We start from the raw sequence: 17,483 nt of genomic DNA, 5'->3' as shown, positions 1-17,483 counted from the left end.
TCCCGCCAGCGCCAAGAGTCCTTCAGATGGCTGTAAGTTGTGTGAACAGCTGGCAATATTTTGATCCTGGCAAAAGCTAACAGGCAACCTTTTTTTTGGTTATAAATGAGAGCTTTAAGGATCATTGTGATGTAGGATGAGAACCATCCTGACTAGCACCCTCATCCACATGCAAGATGGGGAGGCAGAAGAGGCTGTCATTGTCTCATGGAGCTCACTGCCTAGCGGAGTGCAGGAGTGGACAGCCCAGCCCTTACCACGCTCTGTGGAGTCTGCAGTGGTCCAGGCGTTGTGACTCTCTAGGAACTGGAGGAGGAGGCAGGCGATGATCCAGAAGTCATGAAGGAAGGGAGAGACAGATGCTCTATGCTTTTCAACTCCAAATGCAGTTTTCAGACTTGATATCCACCCTGATCTACTGAATTGGAAAGCCTGAGGCAGTTCCTGGGAATCTGTGTTTTCATAGCCTTCAGGTCATTCCGATGCTCACGAAGGTTTGATAACCACTGCCCTAGGTCCGACCTGATGAAAGTGTCATCACAAACCAGGAGCACTGATGTCATCTGGGGACTGTTAGAAATAGAGTCTCAGGCCCCAAGGCCGACCTGTTGAACCAGAACCTGCATTTGGACAAGGTCTCAAGTTGTTGGAGTGCACGCCAAAGCCGGAGAGGCACGGCTCTGCGCAGAGGATGAGCAGGGCTGGCGTCTTCGAAGACCGCCAAAAGATTCAACCCGGCTGGAATGTAAGGAACTGTGAGAACATGGTAAACCACGGGAGGAGACAGGCATCAGGACAAGCCTAGGGTGCTGCATGTGTTATCCTGAGGGCAGCGGGGAATCCTTGAAGGTGTTAAGCAGAGGGATCATATTTGTATTTCAGAAAGGGTATCACTGAAAGTGACTTGAAGGGCTGGAGGAGGCAAGATGGGGTGGGGACACTTGTGGGCAGGTCTGATCCCCTGCCAACTGGTCTAAGGACCTCGAGGCCTGATCCTGGGGTTTCTAACGTCAGCACCACTGCTGAGTAATTCTTTGCTGTGGGCCTGTCCTGTGCATTGTAGGATGTTTAGAAGCACATCTGGCATTTAGCCACTATATGCCAGCAGCCCCTAAATGTCCCCAGGCATTGTCAAATGTCGCCAGGCAAGAGATGGGAGGACAACATTGTCACTGGTTGGGAACCACTGATGAAAGGTAGGAGGAGGGGGATGGTGGTGAAAAGAAGGGGTGTTCAGACCTGGTAACTGACTGAGATGAGCAGTATAGACAGACACACTGTAAAACAAACGCCGGCATGCAATGATACCAACGTTGGTGGCAGTTTGGAAATAGAGACACATGCTGAGACCCAGAGCTCAAAGTCAGGTTGCATTTGAATGTTTGCACTACTTCTTTTAATACTTACTTCAGTCTGAAGGCCTTGGTCTAATTAAGTTAATGGCAATGTAGACTTTAACACTGATGATAACCAACACATCAAAAATTATACGGGCAGCCTGACAACTACTACACAAGAGGTGCAATGGAGTAAAATGTTCTAACTGCACAGCTGTTCACTGTCAAAATTCAGCCTGAAGGCTGCAGCCATCTCTGACATTCATTGTGCAGAAACTGGATCTAGGATGTGTGCTGTAGATGATGTAAGTTGTCCAGGGACCCCCAGAACCCCTTCTGTTGAAGATATAGGTTTCTGGAAGATCATCCAGTCTTTCCATCACACAGTATAAGAAAAACTAACTTCGTATAATTTACTTGCAAAGAGAACTTAGACGGACACAGAGCAGCACTGCAGAAGTCCTAGCCTGCATGTTTGACAGCCCATTCCTTTCAATTCGAACCTTACTAGACAGAGGCAAAATGTGGGCTGTTATTAACTCAGCAATGGATTTAAAATATCACTTCTGGCTGTATGTAATCACATCTAAAATGAAAGTCTCAAATCCGGGCTGTCTCTGGGCACAGAAGTCATGCAGCATCTTCATTTTGCCATCAGTTTAACCAGCTTCTGCAGGCTTCTGCAGCTTTCCCACCTCAGGAAGTTAAATGACTACAGAACAACAAGCAGGGGTTGAATAAAGGAAAAATGTGGGGACTGGGATAAGCAGAGGGTCAAAGGAGAAGGGCAAGCATTCTTCTGTACATAGCCAACTTAAAATTGAATCTGCTTGAGGAAGTGCTTTTCAGCCCCTGTTGTATATTACTTGAATTTAACTTGGATTAAATTTTACTTGGGGCCAGCTTGAATAGCAACAATGTTTAAAAGCTTTACAGACGGTTCTTTTGGGTAGGTAGGTTTGCGATCAGGGCCATCACGTACGGCTGTCCAGTTTGTGCACTGCATGATTCTAATATCAACGTAGCCTGTGAGGCAAATGGTGCTTCCTGAAATTCAGCGCTGAGGAGGTCTGGTTGAGAGCTACTGGAATAGTGGAAAGGGGAGAAGCCTGGAAGAAGCTAATTCTGGAATTAAAGGATGGGTTTCTCACTTCCTAGCTTTTTGGAGTGAGTGAATTATTTATCTGTAGTCCTCTCATTTGTAAAGCGAGGTTGATAACAAAAATATGCTATCTACTTTGTAGGAGTTTTCATGAGAATTAAATAAACTGATGCCATAACTCAGATACACTAAACCCTTAGATGCTCAGTGCTCTGCCAAATCCATGAAACCTTCCCATGAGCAGCCTCTCAGGGCCTCCTTGAGATGCAGATCTTCTCTGGAACATTTCACTCCCTTCAACAGTGCTTAACTCTTCCCCAGTCTGGATTCACCATCTGACAGGTAGTGCTGAAATGATATGCAACCTATGTGTGTTTCTTTCTGCATCCTGGCCAGGTCTGCAGTTATATCAGCCGTCACAATGGAATTAATTGCAGCCAATATCCTCTGAGCAGTTTTTCAAAGATGCTTATATTTGCATTTCCTGATTATTTTCTCCTTGATAGCCTTAATCTAGAGAGTAAATAAATTGGAAGAGGTTTTTGAGAAGTTTTTTTAAAATTGTTAAATTGTTCAGTTGATTTTCTTTCTTTCTTTTTCTTTTTTTTTTTTTTGGCTTCTTGCAAGGAATGATTGGAATCTTGCCCCATGAATTATGCTTGCAATTCGGGTGACAGAAATGAAAAATTGTAAAATCCTAATTAGCCTTTGAGTTAATGCCAAGGCAGTTTGTGCTAGTGAAGTAAACAATGCCCTGAGAATAAGTTTTTAAATGCATATCAAGAAGAATGAGAGAAAAGCTGTATTATTTTCAGTTCTGTTTAGAGTTCTAAAGGTGGTGGTCGAGGGTTCCATGAGATGTTTCAATTTCTTGTTCAATGGCTTAAGCAGATTAGCAGAACCAGCTATCGTCAGCCTTTAATTACTCACTGAAATAAATAATAGTTGGCAATGCAGACATTGTGATTGATTAATCGATTGTGTAGAGATGCCAGCTTATCAGCCTTGTACATCAAAACCCACGTGCCTCCCACAAGTAGGGTTGCCAAATAAAATACTGCACTGGACATACTTATATTAAAAATTATTCATTGTTTATCTGAAATTCAAATTTAATTTGCCATCCTCCATTTTTATCTGCTAAATCTGGTAAGCTGAGCCAAGAGGAATTTTCCTTCCCTTTATTTCTATGTTGCCAAATCAATACTACCTTGAATGTATTGCGTCAGGTGAAGGGTGAGTGGGCCAGCAGGGAGAAGCCAAAGGCAGGCCATGACCTCTCATCTCTGATGAATGCTCCCTTCCTGCCAAGACCGGTAGCACTGAGGCAGACACCATTCTTCAGAGGTTTACCTTTCTGCTTCCTTTTCAACTGGGGCTGACTGGCAACTAGGACCTAAATCAAATATCTGGCTTATTGATAACTAACTTGAACTAAGTATTCTACCTGTAGAATAAAACTGTGATTGCAAAGGGGACATATGAGGGGAAGGGAACACTAATAGCGATGGTTTTAGGTAGCATTTATTGAGTGCTTGGTAAGTCCCGCGTATGACACCAGGTACATCATGCACATCAACTCTTAGTCCTCATGCCCATGTTAGAGAAAGGACACTGCCATTGTCTCCATCTCACTGACAGGAGAACTGAGGCTCAGCCTAAGTCACGTGTTTAGAAAGTGGAGGGGTAGGAGGATACAGCCTCCTCCAAAATGATCCACTGGAAGGCAGCAGTTCTCAACAATGAGTGCCAGAGGACATTTGGCAATGTCAGGAGACATTTTTGTTTGTCATGACTGGGGAGGGGTGGATGGTGCTGCCAGCCTCTAGTGGGTAGAGGACAGGGATGCTGCTGAACTTCCTACAGCACCCAGGACAGTGCCTACAACAAAGGATCACCCAGCCCCAAATGTCACCAGTGCGGAGGCTGAGAGACACTGCTGTAGAGAGAAAGGAGGAGGACAACAGAGGAAGGAGCTTGTACTCCTACTTCAATCCCACTTCTACTGTGACATGTTATGGGCTTGCATCCGGAGTAGCCCCTGGCCTTTGGAGTGTGAGAGCAGGGACCAGGGGAAGGTGAAGGTGCGGGAAAATGCCGGCACTGCCCCCTGTCGGTTGCTTACCAGAGTTGGGGATTTCTTGACAATCTGTCTTGCTGTCTCTAGTGTAAATTTCCATGGCTCCTATAAAAACAAAGTTAGACAATATTACAACTTGCGTTCCATCTTTCCTTTCTCTGTCTTTTGGAAAATTAGGCTTTCTAAGTTTGTAGGTTTGTAATAAAGGAATTATTCCATAACCTTGTGACAAAATGATTCACAAGCAGGCAACTTCATGTTAATAACTCTCTTTATTAAGGGATTTGCTCTGTGCCAGATGCCATGCTAAGCACTTCGCAAATATTATCTTATTTAATCTTCATAGCAGCTCTCAGCGATACGACCTTTTTATAGATGAGGAAATTGAGACCCAGAAAAGCTAAGAAACTGGCTGAAAATCTCAGAGCCAGTGTCTGGCAGAGACACCATCTGAACCTCTGTCTTTCTGCCTGCTCTGCTACACTTCTTCCTCTCACTACCTCGTGCTTGGGCCTGAAAGCCCCAGGGCAGGAGGTGGTAGACAGTCAATCTAAGTGCCTTGTGCTGCAGGGCTGAAGAACGGCTGACAGCTACCACTCAAGTTAAAACTTCATCTCTCTGTTCCTTTGCTCTTCTCTTGGTTTGACATCCCCAGTTTTTGAGCATCCAAGGACATCTTCTGAGCTTACACTGCAAGTATGAAGGGTTAGCTGAGCACCACCATTAACTATTATTATGGAATTCCGTCTTTGCGTATTTGTGGGATGACTGGGAGAAAAGTAACCTGGGGCAGGGGTGGGGGGCGGGGGATGGGGAGTATTTGCTCCCAGCACCGCTTCCCATAGCTTTTGTCCCCCTGGACGGCCCTAGTACAGCACGGGTGACGGTTTACACACCTGGGTTCAAATTCCTGCTCTGTTGCTCACTAGCTGTGCATCCTTGAGCAAGTGACCCTCTGAGCCAGGATTCCTTGACATGTAAGAAAGCTCTACACAGAAGACAAACTGGGTACCAGGGGGAAAGTCAGGGGAAGGGATAGATTAAGAGTTTGATACATATTACTATATATAAAATAGATAAACAACAAGGACCTACTGTATAACACAGGGAACTATATTCTATTTCTTGTAACGAGCCGTAATGGAAAGGAAACTAAAAAAATACATATGTATGTATGTAAGTATGTGTATAACTCAATCACTTTGCTGTACACCTGAAACCAACAGTGAATCAACTAAGAATAAAAAATAAAGAATATAAAAAGAATGAAAAATAAGAATAAAAAATAGAGAAAGCTCTGTTTTTATCATTTGCAACATGGGAATTACAGCTATCAACTTCATACGGTGTTGTGAGGATTACAGAACATCATTCATGTCATACTTTGAGCCCAGGTCCTGCCCTGGTAACCCCTTGCTCAGTAATTGACAAGTTGATCAGAAAAGCTTTGTCCATTCTGATTAGCTGGCCACAGGGCCAAAACAGTTCATTACAACCCTCATTTTAAAAACATCAATGTCTTTAACAGAAAGACGGCTTAGGGAATGGTCCCAGTCAAACTGACCTTATTGACTGCAATTCTGGCCTTTTCTGAAAACTTTTGACAAATCTTGGAAATTTTTCTATTGTATCAAACAAGTATTTCTGGCAGGGTCATTATGAGACACTAGATCTAGGTGCGAATTTCTGTTATGGTGCCCTTTCTGGCTGCCCTTGCAGCTGAAAGTTCATTCTCCACAATCTTAAAACCTGAAGGTGGAGTTCCTCTGCCTTAATTACGGGACCCCTGCTTCTCTGCTTCAGAAATACCTTTTGCATTCTAAGGTCCATCTCAAGCATCTACAGGGCCTAGCACAGTTCCTGCTACACAGCAGGTGCTCAATAGATACAGAAATAAAAGTGGAAGAGGACATTTATGATCTCGTGCTAGGCAAAAGATTTTACACACACAGAAAAAAGATCCTGCAAAGAAACATGCCGTCATGATTCTTGGTGATAACTTTTTGCTTCTGGTTCTTGTCTGTTTTCTACATTTTCAATAATGAGTACAAATCCAGCATCAAAGGCTTTTAAAAAAAGGAGCTCAATACATTTTGCCCTGTTTCTTATTGAAAAAGAAAATGATTTGTTCACAGCCCAGGGATGTGGTGAGGACCTCGGGGATCTGCTGGTGAACAGACATCCCTGCCCTCCCAGAAGTTCTGGGAGGGCAGAGAGATAGACCAGAACAAGTACAGTAAGCACAGGAAGCAGAGAGAGGGCCTTAGCAATGTCTTTTTAGGGGAAGCCACTTGGATCTGTTTTAGAGAACTGATCTGATTTTAATCCAGCTCACTTTTCTTGAGGGATCAATGTTTAGTGAGGGACAAAGACAAGCAAAATAAATAAATAAATAAAAAGAAGTTGGCAAGGGCTGCTCCAAATGCCTTCTGTCCCCTTAGCTCCAGGCTGGACTGAGGCTTCCGGGATGCTCCTTGGAAGGTCGAGGCCAGGTTCATCTGGACTTGGTTTGACCAGAGCACCACTTTCTCCTACAGTTCAAGTGCAAGAATACCAACAAAAAAAAACCACAAGTGCTTTATAAAAATGCTTTGGTAGAACTAAATTCTACGTGTTGGAAATAGCCAATGGAGGACACAGTGGAACGCAGGTATCATGATAGACCAGCAAACTCCACCCAAAAGCCAGATGTGCCACTACGTGATAAAAACTTACAAGCAGAAGAGCTTCCTGCTTTTGTCTTCCTACTTAATGGAAATTGCCCCAAAGTCCTTTTGGTCCTTGTCTCTTAACTCTTCTAGTCTCCTTATACTGGAGTTATTTGTATCTCGAGTGGGCAGTCAAGCCCTCAGGGATACCTTCTTTCAAATCTTGCTCCATTTGTAAATAAGCCCATGCCATTGAATTTGGGGGTGAGGAACAACCTGTCCTGATAAACTTCTAGAGAAGATCTGGAGTCGATCAGTGATCTCAACACCTGCCCCCTGTAAATTCCTGCTCTTCGACAACAAAAAACCCCCGCGTCTAAAATCATCATTTCACGTCCCGCAGGCTTTCTCCTTCGTGGGAGCCTATCACTGCTGTCAAAGTATGACCTGAACAAAAAGCACTCTCTGTAATTTTCAAACCTACTCCTGCTATAAGTGATAGCAGAGAACTCGATCACTTAAAAGTGTTTGCTGTAGAAACTCATGCCTAAAAATACCATTTTTCTTTATTTCCTTCACTCCTAAGTGTACCAGAATTCTGGTACATATCCCAGAACCTGAGAAGGCCCGATTTGTGAAAGCATCTTGTCCAATCACCAACGCTCCTGAATGTCAAGGGGAATTGTGTTGAGTTCTGGAACATCCCCTGTGCAGTATACTCACATGTTTCCCACTGTGTCAACACAGTGCAGCAGCCTGTGGCTGGAACATTCGGATGTTTGGGAAATGCCTTTCTAAATAGTATTCCTTACCACCGAGTGCCTCAAACCTTTGAATATGCTAATGTGCGCTGTGGCTGTCCCAGCAGGGCATTCAGTTTACAGATGTCCCAAACTTTTCAAACTTAAAACGAAGACAATTTTCCTTTCCAGCACAGCTATTAACCGCTCCCAGAGCAGGAGTAAAAGCAAGGGTTTTTGTGTCAAACAGGTCTGAATTGAACCTGGATTGTACCAACTTATTGGCTCTGTGACTTTGGGCAGGTTATTAATCCACTCGAAGCCTCAGTTACCTCGTCTATAAAACAGGGGTAACAGTAATCATTACTCAACACTTTCCTCATTGCAGACTTCTCATAGTTTGCTGTCAACCTTCTCTCCCAGGTTATAAAACCCTTGATGAGAAGGATTATGTCTCACTCATTATTACATCCCTAATATATAATTCATGGTACAACACAGACACACAGTAGTTGTGGAACGAATGAATAGAATGAATGATTACACAAAGAAATGACTGCCTGAATGAATATTTCTTTCTCCTTTCATTATTAATCATACACTTGTGACTACACTTGTCCCTGGGTTACGTGAATATCCACACAGGTGTGTTTAGGTTCTTGGCATAAAGAGCCAAATCTCTCCCCTGACCATGTGACAATTTGCATTAAGCCACCACACTCCATCTGAGCTATACTCGCCGTTTCCCCCCAGCCTCAATGACCTCATAAGTCATTACCTAGCTTGTGTTAAAATTTTAGGCTTACTTCATTCTTGGAAAACAGCGTGGCAGTGGTGGGGAAGGTGATGGGAGTCCAGAGACATGGACCATCATGTCTGCTTGCAGATGACCACGATTCAATTATATAACCTCTGGGAATCTGTTTTCTATCTGTTAAATTGGATATAAGGACTCACAGATATTTATTAAAGCTAATTTGTTTGCTGGCCTTGATGACAAGCAAAGGGGGCAAATTATAAGCAAAACGAAATAAAGATAATTGCCCTCTCTCCTTGGTAACTTTTTTACTGTCAGCAACCTAGTGTTTGAGCCATCATTTCTAAAGCGTAAGGACCATGCTTCCATCTTCCGGAAAATTAAAACTTCAGAATGGAGGGTGCTCCTGTAATCAGTGTTTGGAGAGAAAGTTGGGGAATAGACTGTGGGCTGGATATAAAACTCTTTTGGCTGGAAGTCGTACCAATGTTTATGACTCAGCTGGAGCAATCATCTGGGGCAGAAGCAGATTCTCCATCAACGACGAGGGGCTTGGTTCTGGAAGTGCTCATTTGATCCTGCAATTTGTTCTGGCCAAATCTTTTCAGCTCCTCATTACTTTCTCCCTTTGATTGTAGTGTTTCCCTATTCCAGCTTCAAATCCCCTCCAGAGTCTATTTAACACTCTCATGAGTGAATTGTGGAGGAAGCCATCACACAGGCTCACAGAGATATACACCCTGAGCCAAGGGACTTATAGTCTAAAGAATCACAGATATGTATATTGGACTTCTGTACTCAAGGACATAGGAAATTCCAAGGACACCACGGCATGGTCCCCTAGCAGTCTACAAAAGGGGAGAGGCCAACGCTTTGCTTGATTGTCAGGGCACATAGTGTGGCCTACACCCATGGTGGCTTTACACATACAAGTTTTTATCAAATAGTAGCACGTCTGGCCTTTGGGTGGAATTTGCTGGCTTATTATTTTATCTGCATTCTACTATAACATACAGAAGCATTTTCCAATATGTATGATTTAGCTCCACCAAAGCCCAATTTGATTTTCATGTTCAGACATTTCCTAGCTTTACGACTTAAAGATGTAGAAAAAATGAAGTCAGTTCATGTTACTTTCTTCTTCCAAAAACAAAAAATAAAACAAAACAAAAGATATAGTCCCCACTTTTAAATGCATTCCCTTGTATCACTGAATGACTTTTCTTCCTACATATTTTACCATTAGCTAAGTTTCCTCCTTTTCTTCTCCCAGGCCAATTCCGCACTATAGAGCTATTAGTATCATCCAGTGCATTTAGTCACACTGTCTCTATCCTTTTCTCCAGGCAACACCTTTTAAAAAAGGCTTATTTTAAATAGCACTAATCCCACTCCACAACTTTTCCTGACATTGTTCATTGATTTTACTGCCATCGCCACCACCACCAACACTACTATGCTTCAAATTCTCCACCAGGCATTGTCTAAACTTCATACCTACTCAGCAAGGTAGGAATTAACAGTTCTTAATCCCACTTTATAAGTGATAAATCCATAACCCATTTAAGTATATTGTCCAAGGCTTCGCAAGGATACTTTCCTTTCATTTTGACAGTTTCTTCCCTACTATCTGGGCACATGCACAGGTTCTCCAGGGCTGGGCTCCACAGGCTTTTCTTGTTATAGGATATTGTCCTATTCTTTAAACACATCATTTCCAGCAAATAATCGGGCTCATCAGACAGTGGGTATGGTTTAGTCATTGGGTTGTCTTAGGTCAACCACTTTGTAATACGTTATTCTAAGTTTTTACTTATTCTCTTTGCAGTCAGGTTCCTAGACCAGTCTTGCCTAACGTTCCACAGTTAATCAATTTATTTGTATTAGTTTCCTATTGTTGCTGTAACAGACTATCATAAATTTAGTAGCTTAAAATAACATGAATTTATTCTTTCACAGCTCTGGAGGCCAGAGGTCTAAAATGAGTCTTAGGAGGCTAAAATCATGTGTCAGCAGCTGGGCTGGTTCCTTCTGTAGATTCCAGGCGGAGAGTCTGTTTCGTGCCTCTTCAGTTTCCAGCAGCTGCGTGCATTCCTTGGCTGATGGCCTCACCACTCTGACCAATGCATCTGTTGTCACATTTTCTTCTCTCACACTGATCCTCCTACCTCTCTAAGGCTCCTTGTGATCACACTGGGCTCATCTAGATAACCCAGGATAATCTCTCCGTCTACAGGTCCTTGACTTAATCACACTTGCCAAGTCTGTTTTGCATGTAAGGAAACATTCATAGATCTTGAGGATGTGGATCTCTTTGAAGGGCCATGATTCTGTACACCACACTGTTCATTCAACAAATATTTATTGAGCAATTAATATATGCAGTAAGCTGTGCTGGGGTCTGGGAAGCCACAGGGAACAGCATGTTTTTGAGAAATAAATCAGTCAGACTATCTGCTTTCATCAAGCTTCTACCTTAACAGAAGGGCCAGACACTAAATAATAACTTTACAATTATTTATCCTAATTGTGCACTTGTCTAATTACAATTGTAACAAGTTCTGGAAGCAGGGAGTGCCATGAAAGGAGAGGAACCCCGGAGGACCTAACTTAATTTGGGGCATCAGGGAAAACTTCTTAGAAGAAATGAGTTCTGATCTGAGCTCTCATGTGGGTGATGAATTGGGAATATGAAGGCCAAGAGCGGAAGCTGAGAGCCCAATGATTAAAACTTTAAAATTCAAAGTATCTTTTAGAACTGTTCAAATTCACTAGGGTCATTAGCTTTGCTGGAGCTAAGGGAAAAAAGTATATTCTTAAGAGAGAAACAGTTTTCTTTCTTTTTTTTTTTTTTAACTTCTCAAAAGCAGGCAAGAAACGCTTCCAAGTCTTGACTACTACATAAGTACCTTCCTTGGAATCATCTGATTTATGCTACTTATCAGAAGTCAAGGGTAACTTAACATTTGCATTATTATTGCTTACCCACTGAAGATTCTTGAGATCTCTGTGAGTTTAATGATCCCCAATTAAGACTTTAAACAAGTCAAAGTAAATTCTCCAAGATTCCAAATATGGGTTTAAACCAAGACAGCTTGGAATGTCTGTCAAATCCTTTGAAATGACTGAACAGTAGACTGTACATCCAAGTACTTTGTTAAATGCTGCTCTCAGTTCTGTTAAGAGTTTTAAACCTTCAAGTCTTCAGGGAGCAATTTAATTTAGTGGTCTCTGATATTTAAAGCCTTTCTGTTTCTGTGATAATTTCTTGTCTAATGACCTTCAAAGAGTTTTGTGGAGGCAAAATACATAAGAGGTACATGGAATCTCATTTAATTTTCACTTTTTTAATTATGAGAAAATGATCAGTGTCCCTCCTTACATTTTTGGCCCTTTGATCTCATTCTGTAAACCAATTTTTGTGTGGCCTTTGTGCATTTTTCTTTTCTTTTTTATAAGAGTTCTTTGAATCATGGAGAAAATAATTCATAGCGTGGCATATTACAAAAACATTTTCCCAGTTTGCCATTTGTCTTCTGACTTTGTGTGTGGCAGGGTTTTACTAGTCAGATGTATTTATATTTCCCTTTGTGACTCTGGGATCACAAATTGTGAATAAAATTGCTAAGGTTTTTCCTCTTTTATGGGTCCATTTTTTTGTGATTCAACCTTTAATACATCTGGGATTTATTTTGCTACAAGGAATAGACAAATATCTAGCTTAAATTTTATTTCCAGATGGCTATAGTCTTTAATCCCATCCATTTATTGAATAAGCCAGTGTTTTGCCACTGATTTGAAATATTATTTTTTATCAAAAACAAGAAACTCAAATGCCTTTGGGTTTATTTTTAGACACTATATTCTGTTCCATTTTAAGCTTTTAAGCTGACTTTCCTGCATCTAGTCAGCGATATTCCCCTGTAATTTGTCTCATTGCTCATAATTTCCTGAGATGTTTAAAGAGGAACTTTAAAAACACTGTCAAATAAACAACTCCCAACCAACAATTTACTCGAATTTTGATTTCTCATCTGTAGAACAATAGTTTTGCAATTGTGTGGGCGGAGCTTAGATGATGCCTGAGTACTCAGTCCAGCTTCTGGTGTGGTACAGCCACTCAAATTGTGGTTGTCAATCGCCTTTTACTTTTCAGCCCCTAATGTATACCTATCATATCATAGGATCTTAGTAAATGTATATTATAAGACTAAGAGAAAGACTGGCTTCAGAATCCTTTCAGTTTCAGCCAAGACCCTTTGGATTCTAGTACCATTTCTGGTCTTAGTTACCAAAGATATGGTTGTCTTCTAGGCACAGCCATAAGTTTATCAAGTGAGGTAGTCTGGAAAACTTTATTAACTCTTTCAGAATATTAGGGTACACAAAAAGTGTTCCAAAGCTGTAGGTTATTCTTTCTTGGAATAATCTTCAAAAGTAAACATTTGATTTTCTAATGGTTTGACAAGCCGCAGTAGAAGGGCAGCTGTAATTCAAGAAGGAAATTTCCTTAATCTAAAATTCTAATGATCACACAAATGGCTTCTTTCTTTTTTAAAAAATTGTTTTCTTCTAGACTTGGATATATGGGAAAACACTCACATACTATACAGAATTAGGGTGGAGAACATGGTTTCCTGGAGAGAATGACAACTGAGCTGGGTCTTAAAGGCTGACTCAGGGAAAGGGCATTACAGGAACAGAGGGAAATAAAGCAAGGCTGGGAGGTGAGACCCGGCAGGAGGTGATGGGGATGATAAGCAGTGCTGCGATGCTGGAGAGAAGTGGCTGAGGCAGTCTCTCCAAGAACAAGGTCGAGGAGGTAGGGGACAGGCTCCTGGCTCATGGAACTTAGACTTTGTCCTGACCTCAATGGACAGCTTTGAGGGATTTAAGCAGGAAAGGGAGCATGGTCAGATTTACATTTTGGAAACATCACTTGGGTGCCTGGATCTGGGGTTTCAAGGCTGGAGGTAGAGCAGTTACAGGCTGCTGCAGGACTCCATCCTGGAAATGACAAGCCCCTGAACTAGGCAGGTGGAATCGAGGATGGAGAAGGGGGACAGACTAGAAAGAACCATTTAGACGGGTGAATGGTGGTTTCAAAACCGAGGTATGGAATATAGGAGAAATAGCTGCTGTGGAGAAAAGATAATAGTCCAGCTTCTGACATGTTGTATTTGAGATCTTTGGGACCTACAGATGAAGATATTCATCTGGAAGCTGTATGTACTGGCTTAAGCGCTGAGGAAAGTTTTGAGCTTTATTTGTGAGGCTTACTAACAAGAGCAAACATTTTCTCTGCTTACGTGATCTGTCACTATTCTAAGAATTTTTACAGATGTTGATTTCTGTAATCTTCACATGAGCCCTCGGAGGTGGGCTCTGCTATCCTCCCCGTTTACCAGGTGAAGAAACAGAGGCACAAGGAAGTTGGGTGATACATCTCAAATCGCTCAGCAAGTATGTGGTAGAGCCAGAGCCAGGGTCATTCACTCCCTTAGCCTGGCATCAGAATCTCTGGGCTCAGCCACCAGGCTGTCCCACCTTCAATCACTCAGGGAGAAAGCCTAGAGCCAGCAGAGTCCAGGCTGGGTGGGCCATGGTGCTTAGGAAGGGAGGGGCGACCCTCAAAGAGACAGGAGGTGCAAGGAGAACCAGGGAAAGGCAGAGAAGTTTTGGGAAGGGAGTGGCAAGCAGTGTCAAATGCAGGAGATAACTGATAACAATGTGTTTGGATGGGATGTTTAAGAGGCTATTGGTGACCTCAAAGAGAGGTGATTCACTAGAGTGATGGGGCTAGAGGCCAGACCACAGTGCGTTGAGAAGCAAATGGGAAGTGAAGAAGTTTTCCTCTTTTAAAAAGATAGTTGGATGCTGCTGCTGCTAACACTTATTAGTACTTACTACAAGCAAAGCACTGCCCTAAAACTCAGCCCCCGCCCCACTCCATGTAATATACACATACATTTATATGAATGCATCTATGCATATAAATACATAGATACATATGTATTAATTTGTTTAATGTTCATAACAACCCTAGGGAGTCTTACTATTATCTCCATTTTATAGATGAAGAAACTGAGGCCCAGAGTGATTGAGCAACTTGCTTCAGGAGAGATAGTGAGAAAATCAGCCAGGCTTGGAGACCTGATGGTCTGGCTCTAAGATCTGTGCTCATAACCACCATACTGAACAGCTCCTCAATTGGAGCCAGGAGAAAGACGTGATTGTAGCTGGAGAGAATAAGGTCCTGGAAGGTTTATTTTTGTATTTAATTTTTGGAATAGGAGAGATCCGAGCAAGTTAATAGGTACCCTCATTTTCTTCCTTGGGTGTAGATAACTTCAGTGCAATTTTGCCCAATTAGCATACTGTTATGAGAAAATCCACAAAAAGGGAGTGAACTCTAAACAGACTTGTTCTAAAATCTCCAGTTCCTTCAGCCCTTCTGAGAGGCCTCATACCTGGGGGATTAGAGACTAGAAGCCTAGTAACAGAGTTTGTTAATGAATCCATCAGAGAAGGGACAGAAATCAAGAAATGGCTGGAAATCAAGGAATCCAGGATGTTAGGTAGTCAGTGGAGACATTTGGCTTGGGGTGTCTGGGAAGTCACCAGATAAGAGAGAAAAGGCCAGCAGTAGAAGAGACAATACTTTCAGGCTTGGTTCTTTCCCCTGACCCCCGCTTAATGGAGGCACTGGGGACAGAACCCAGGACCTTGTGCATGCTAAGCATATGCTCTACCACTGAGCTATATTTCTTTCTCCTATTTAAATCTATTGTTTATATGAAATTCAAATTTAACTGGACATCCTCCATTAAAAAAAAACTTTTAAAATGGGGGTACTGGGGATTGAACCCAGGACCTCATGTATGGTAAGCATGTACTCTACCATTGAGTTATTTCCTTTCCTCTCAGGATGCTGATGACAGATTGCAGGCTTGGTTCAGGCTGCAGTAAAACAGGTCTCACCCTTCAGTGCTCATCAGAAACTTTGCAGAAGTGCAGATACTCAGGTCTCACCCCAGAAATACTAAACCAGGTGTACTAGGGTGGGACGCCACACATTTTTCTGAAAACTGCTTTACATTCTAAAATAAGCTACATGTTTTATATTCTGGTATAGTCCATTGAGACCAGATAAAACCTCTCAAGGGACGAAGCAAAGTAAATACATGTTCAGAACTGCCCTTCCCATCTTATCTTTCATTCAGCAAATCTTATGAAGCATCTGCTCTGTTGCCAGGCACTGCACCAGTCCTGGGAACATGACGGTGAGCAAGAAAGACATGGTCCCTGTCCTCAAGTGCTATGAAAGAAAGAAACAGAGTGTTGTGCGTGCGAGAGCAGGAAAGGAGACCTTCTTCACGTGGGTTGTTTGGGGAAGGCCTGTGTGAGAAGGGGGCATTTCAACAGAAAACTGAAGGGGGAGAAGGTGCCAGTGGTGCAGAGGACTGGAAAAGTTCAAGAGCCCGAGAACAAGGCGCCGAGGCAGGCGAGGCATGGTGTGCCGGGTCAACACTTAGTCCACCTTGAAGACAGTCACCTCCACCCCTTCCCAGGGAGAGCCCAGCCCTCTGCTGAGGTTTCTGTCCCCCTCTGCACCCTCTGTTAGAACAGCCGTCTCTTCCTCACAGTGTGTTTATAAGTTGGCCCCCGCCACTGCTAGAGTCACTATTTGCTGGAATACTGTCCTACATAATTCATTCTAGATAAATATTTGCTGGATGAAAAAAGGAAAACAATTGTTCTGTAGAAGCTACAGGACTTTAGGCAAGTCTTCTGATCCTCTAGGTCTCAGTAGACTTATTTATAAAAGTAGACTTATTTATAAATGGGAATCATGTCTGTCCTACAGACCTGTGATGGTTAAAAGAGAAAACTTACTCAGGGTACACAGTAAGCGCTCAAGAAACGTTTGTGGAGGCGTGAGTGACTAAGTGAGTGAATGACTGACTACATGATTTAGCTAATAATGAGAAAGCTAGGATACTCATGCAAGATTCTTGGAAATTAAGCTTTTCAGAATATTACATTAAAACTAAAACCAAAGCTGCCTTTACTTTCCTCTGACACTGAGAACTGGCTACTCAGAATGTGGTTCTTAATGTACGGCAAACATAGGTGTACTGATGTGAAGAGCTGTAGGTCTGAAGTCCAAAGCCCTGGTTTGGGTTGAGTTCAAGTTCTACTCACTAAGTAAGAGACCTGGATCAAGACCTTAAGCCTCAACTGTAAAATATGTTTGATAACTATACATATAAAATAGAGTTTGGCCCTATGATACTATACTAAAGTTGAGGACATCAGTATGAACTCATGTCCACACACACACACACACACACACACACACAGATGGATAGATACATGGGTTATATACACATATACATACTTTACTAAACTCTCCACTAGGCAGATTTAGAAACAATGTCATCCCAGTAACAATGTGAATACCCAGCACCCAGATTTGGTTTCTAAATGTCATTCTCCAATGAGGAACCAGGTCTCCTTAGAAAATGGTAGACAGAAAAAATGCAAGATAACCCTGGATTATCTGGTATTACCATAAAGTAAGGAAGTGCTAAAAGAAAGAAAGGAAGGAAGGAAGGAAGGAAGGAAGGAAGGAAGGAAGGAAGGAAGGAAGGAAGGAAGCTAGAAAGGAAGAAGGACAGCAAGCAAAAGAAAACAACAGCCCAAAGGAATGGAGCTGTGTCAAAAGGATACAGGAGCCAACCTGAAACAGCTCCCAAAGGCCAAAGCCGAGAAAATTCGAACAAGAAAATAAGTAACATGGTACTGAATTATAACTC

The 17,483-nt window shown here is 42.3% G+C and overlaps 1 protein-coding gene across 5 annotated transcripts in view; it reads right to left on the bottom strand.

Moving 5' to 3' along the window:
* The window catches only part of AOAH (acyloxyacyl hydrolase), a 244,830-nt gene that overhangs the window by 111,168 nt on the left and 116,179 nt on the right, over nucleotides 1-17,483 (bottom strand). For all 5 annotated transcript variants that reach the window (XM_032483716.1, XM_032483717.1, XM_006191548.3 and 2 more), the window contains one exon: nucleotides 4,565-4,624. In XM_032483716.1, the coding sequence (XP_032339607.1) occupies nucleotides 4,565-4,624 (60 nt within the window). The remainder of the gene's footprint in view (nucleotides 1-4,564; nucleotides 4,625-17,483) is intronic.

This window comes from Camelus ferus, chromosome 7 (genome assembly GCF_009834535.1).
Source record: "Camelus ferus isolate YT-003-E chromosome 7, BCGSAC_Cfer_1.0, whole genome shotgun sequence".
Classification (NCBI taxonomy): Eukaryota; Metazoa; Chordata; class Mammalia; order Artiodactyla; family Camelidae; genus Camelus; species Camelus ferus.
This window is presented reverse-complemented; position numbering and strand designations above follow the sequence as displayed.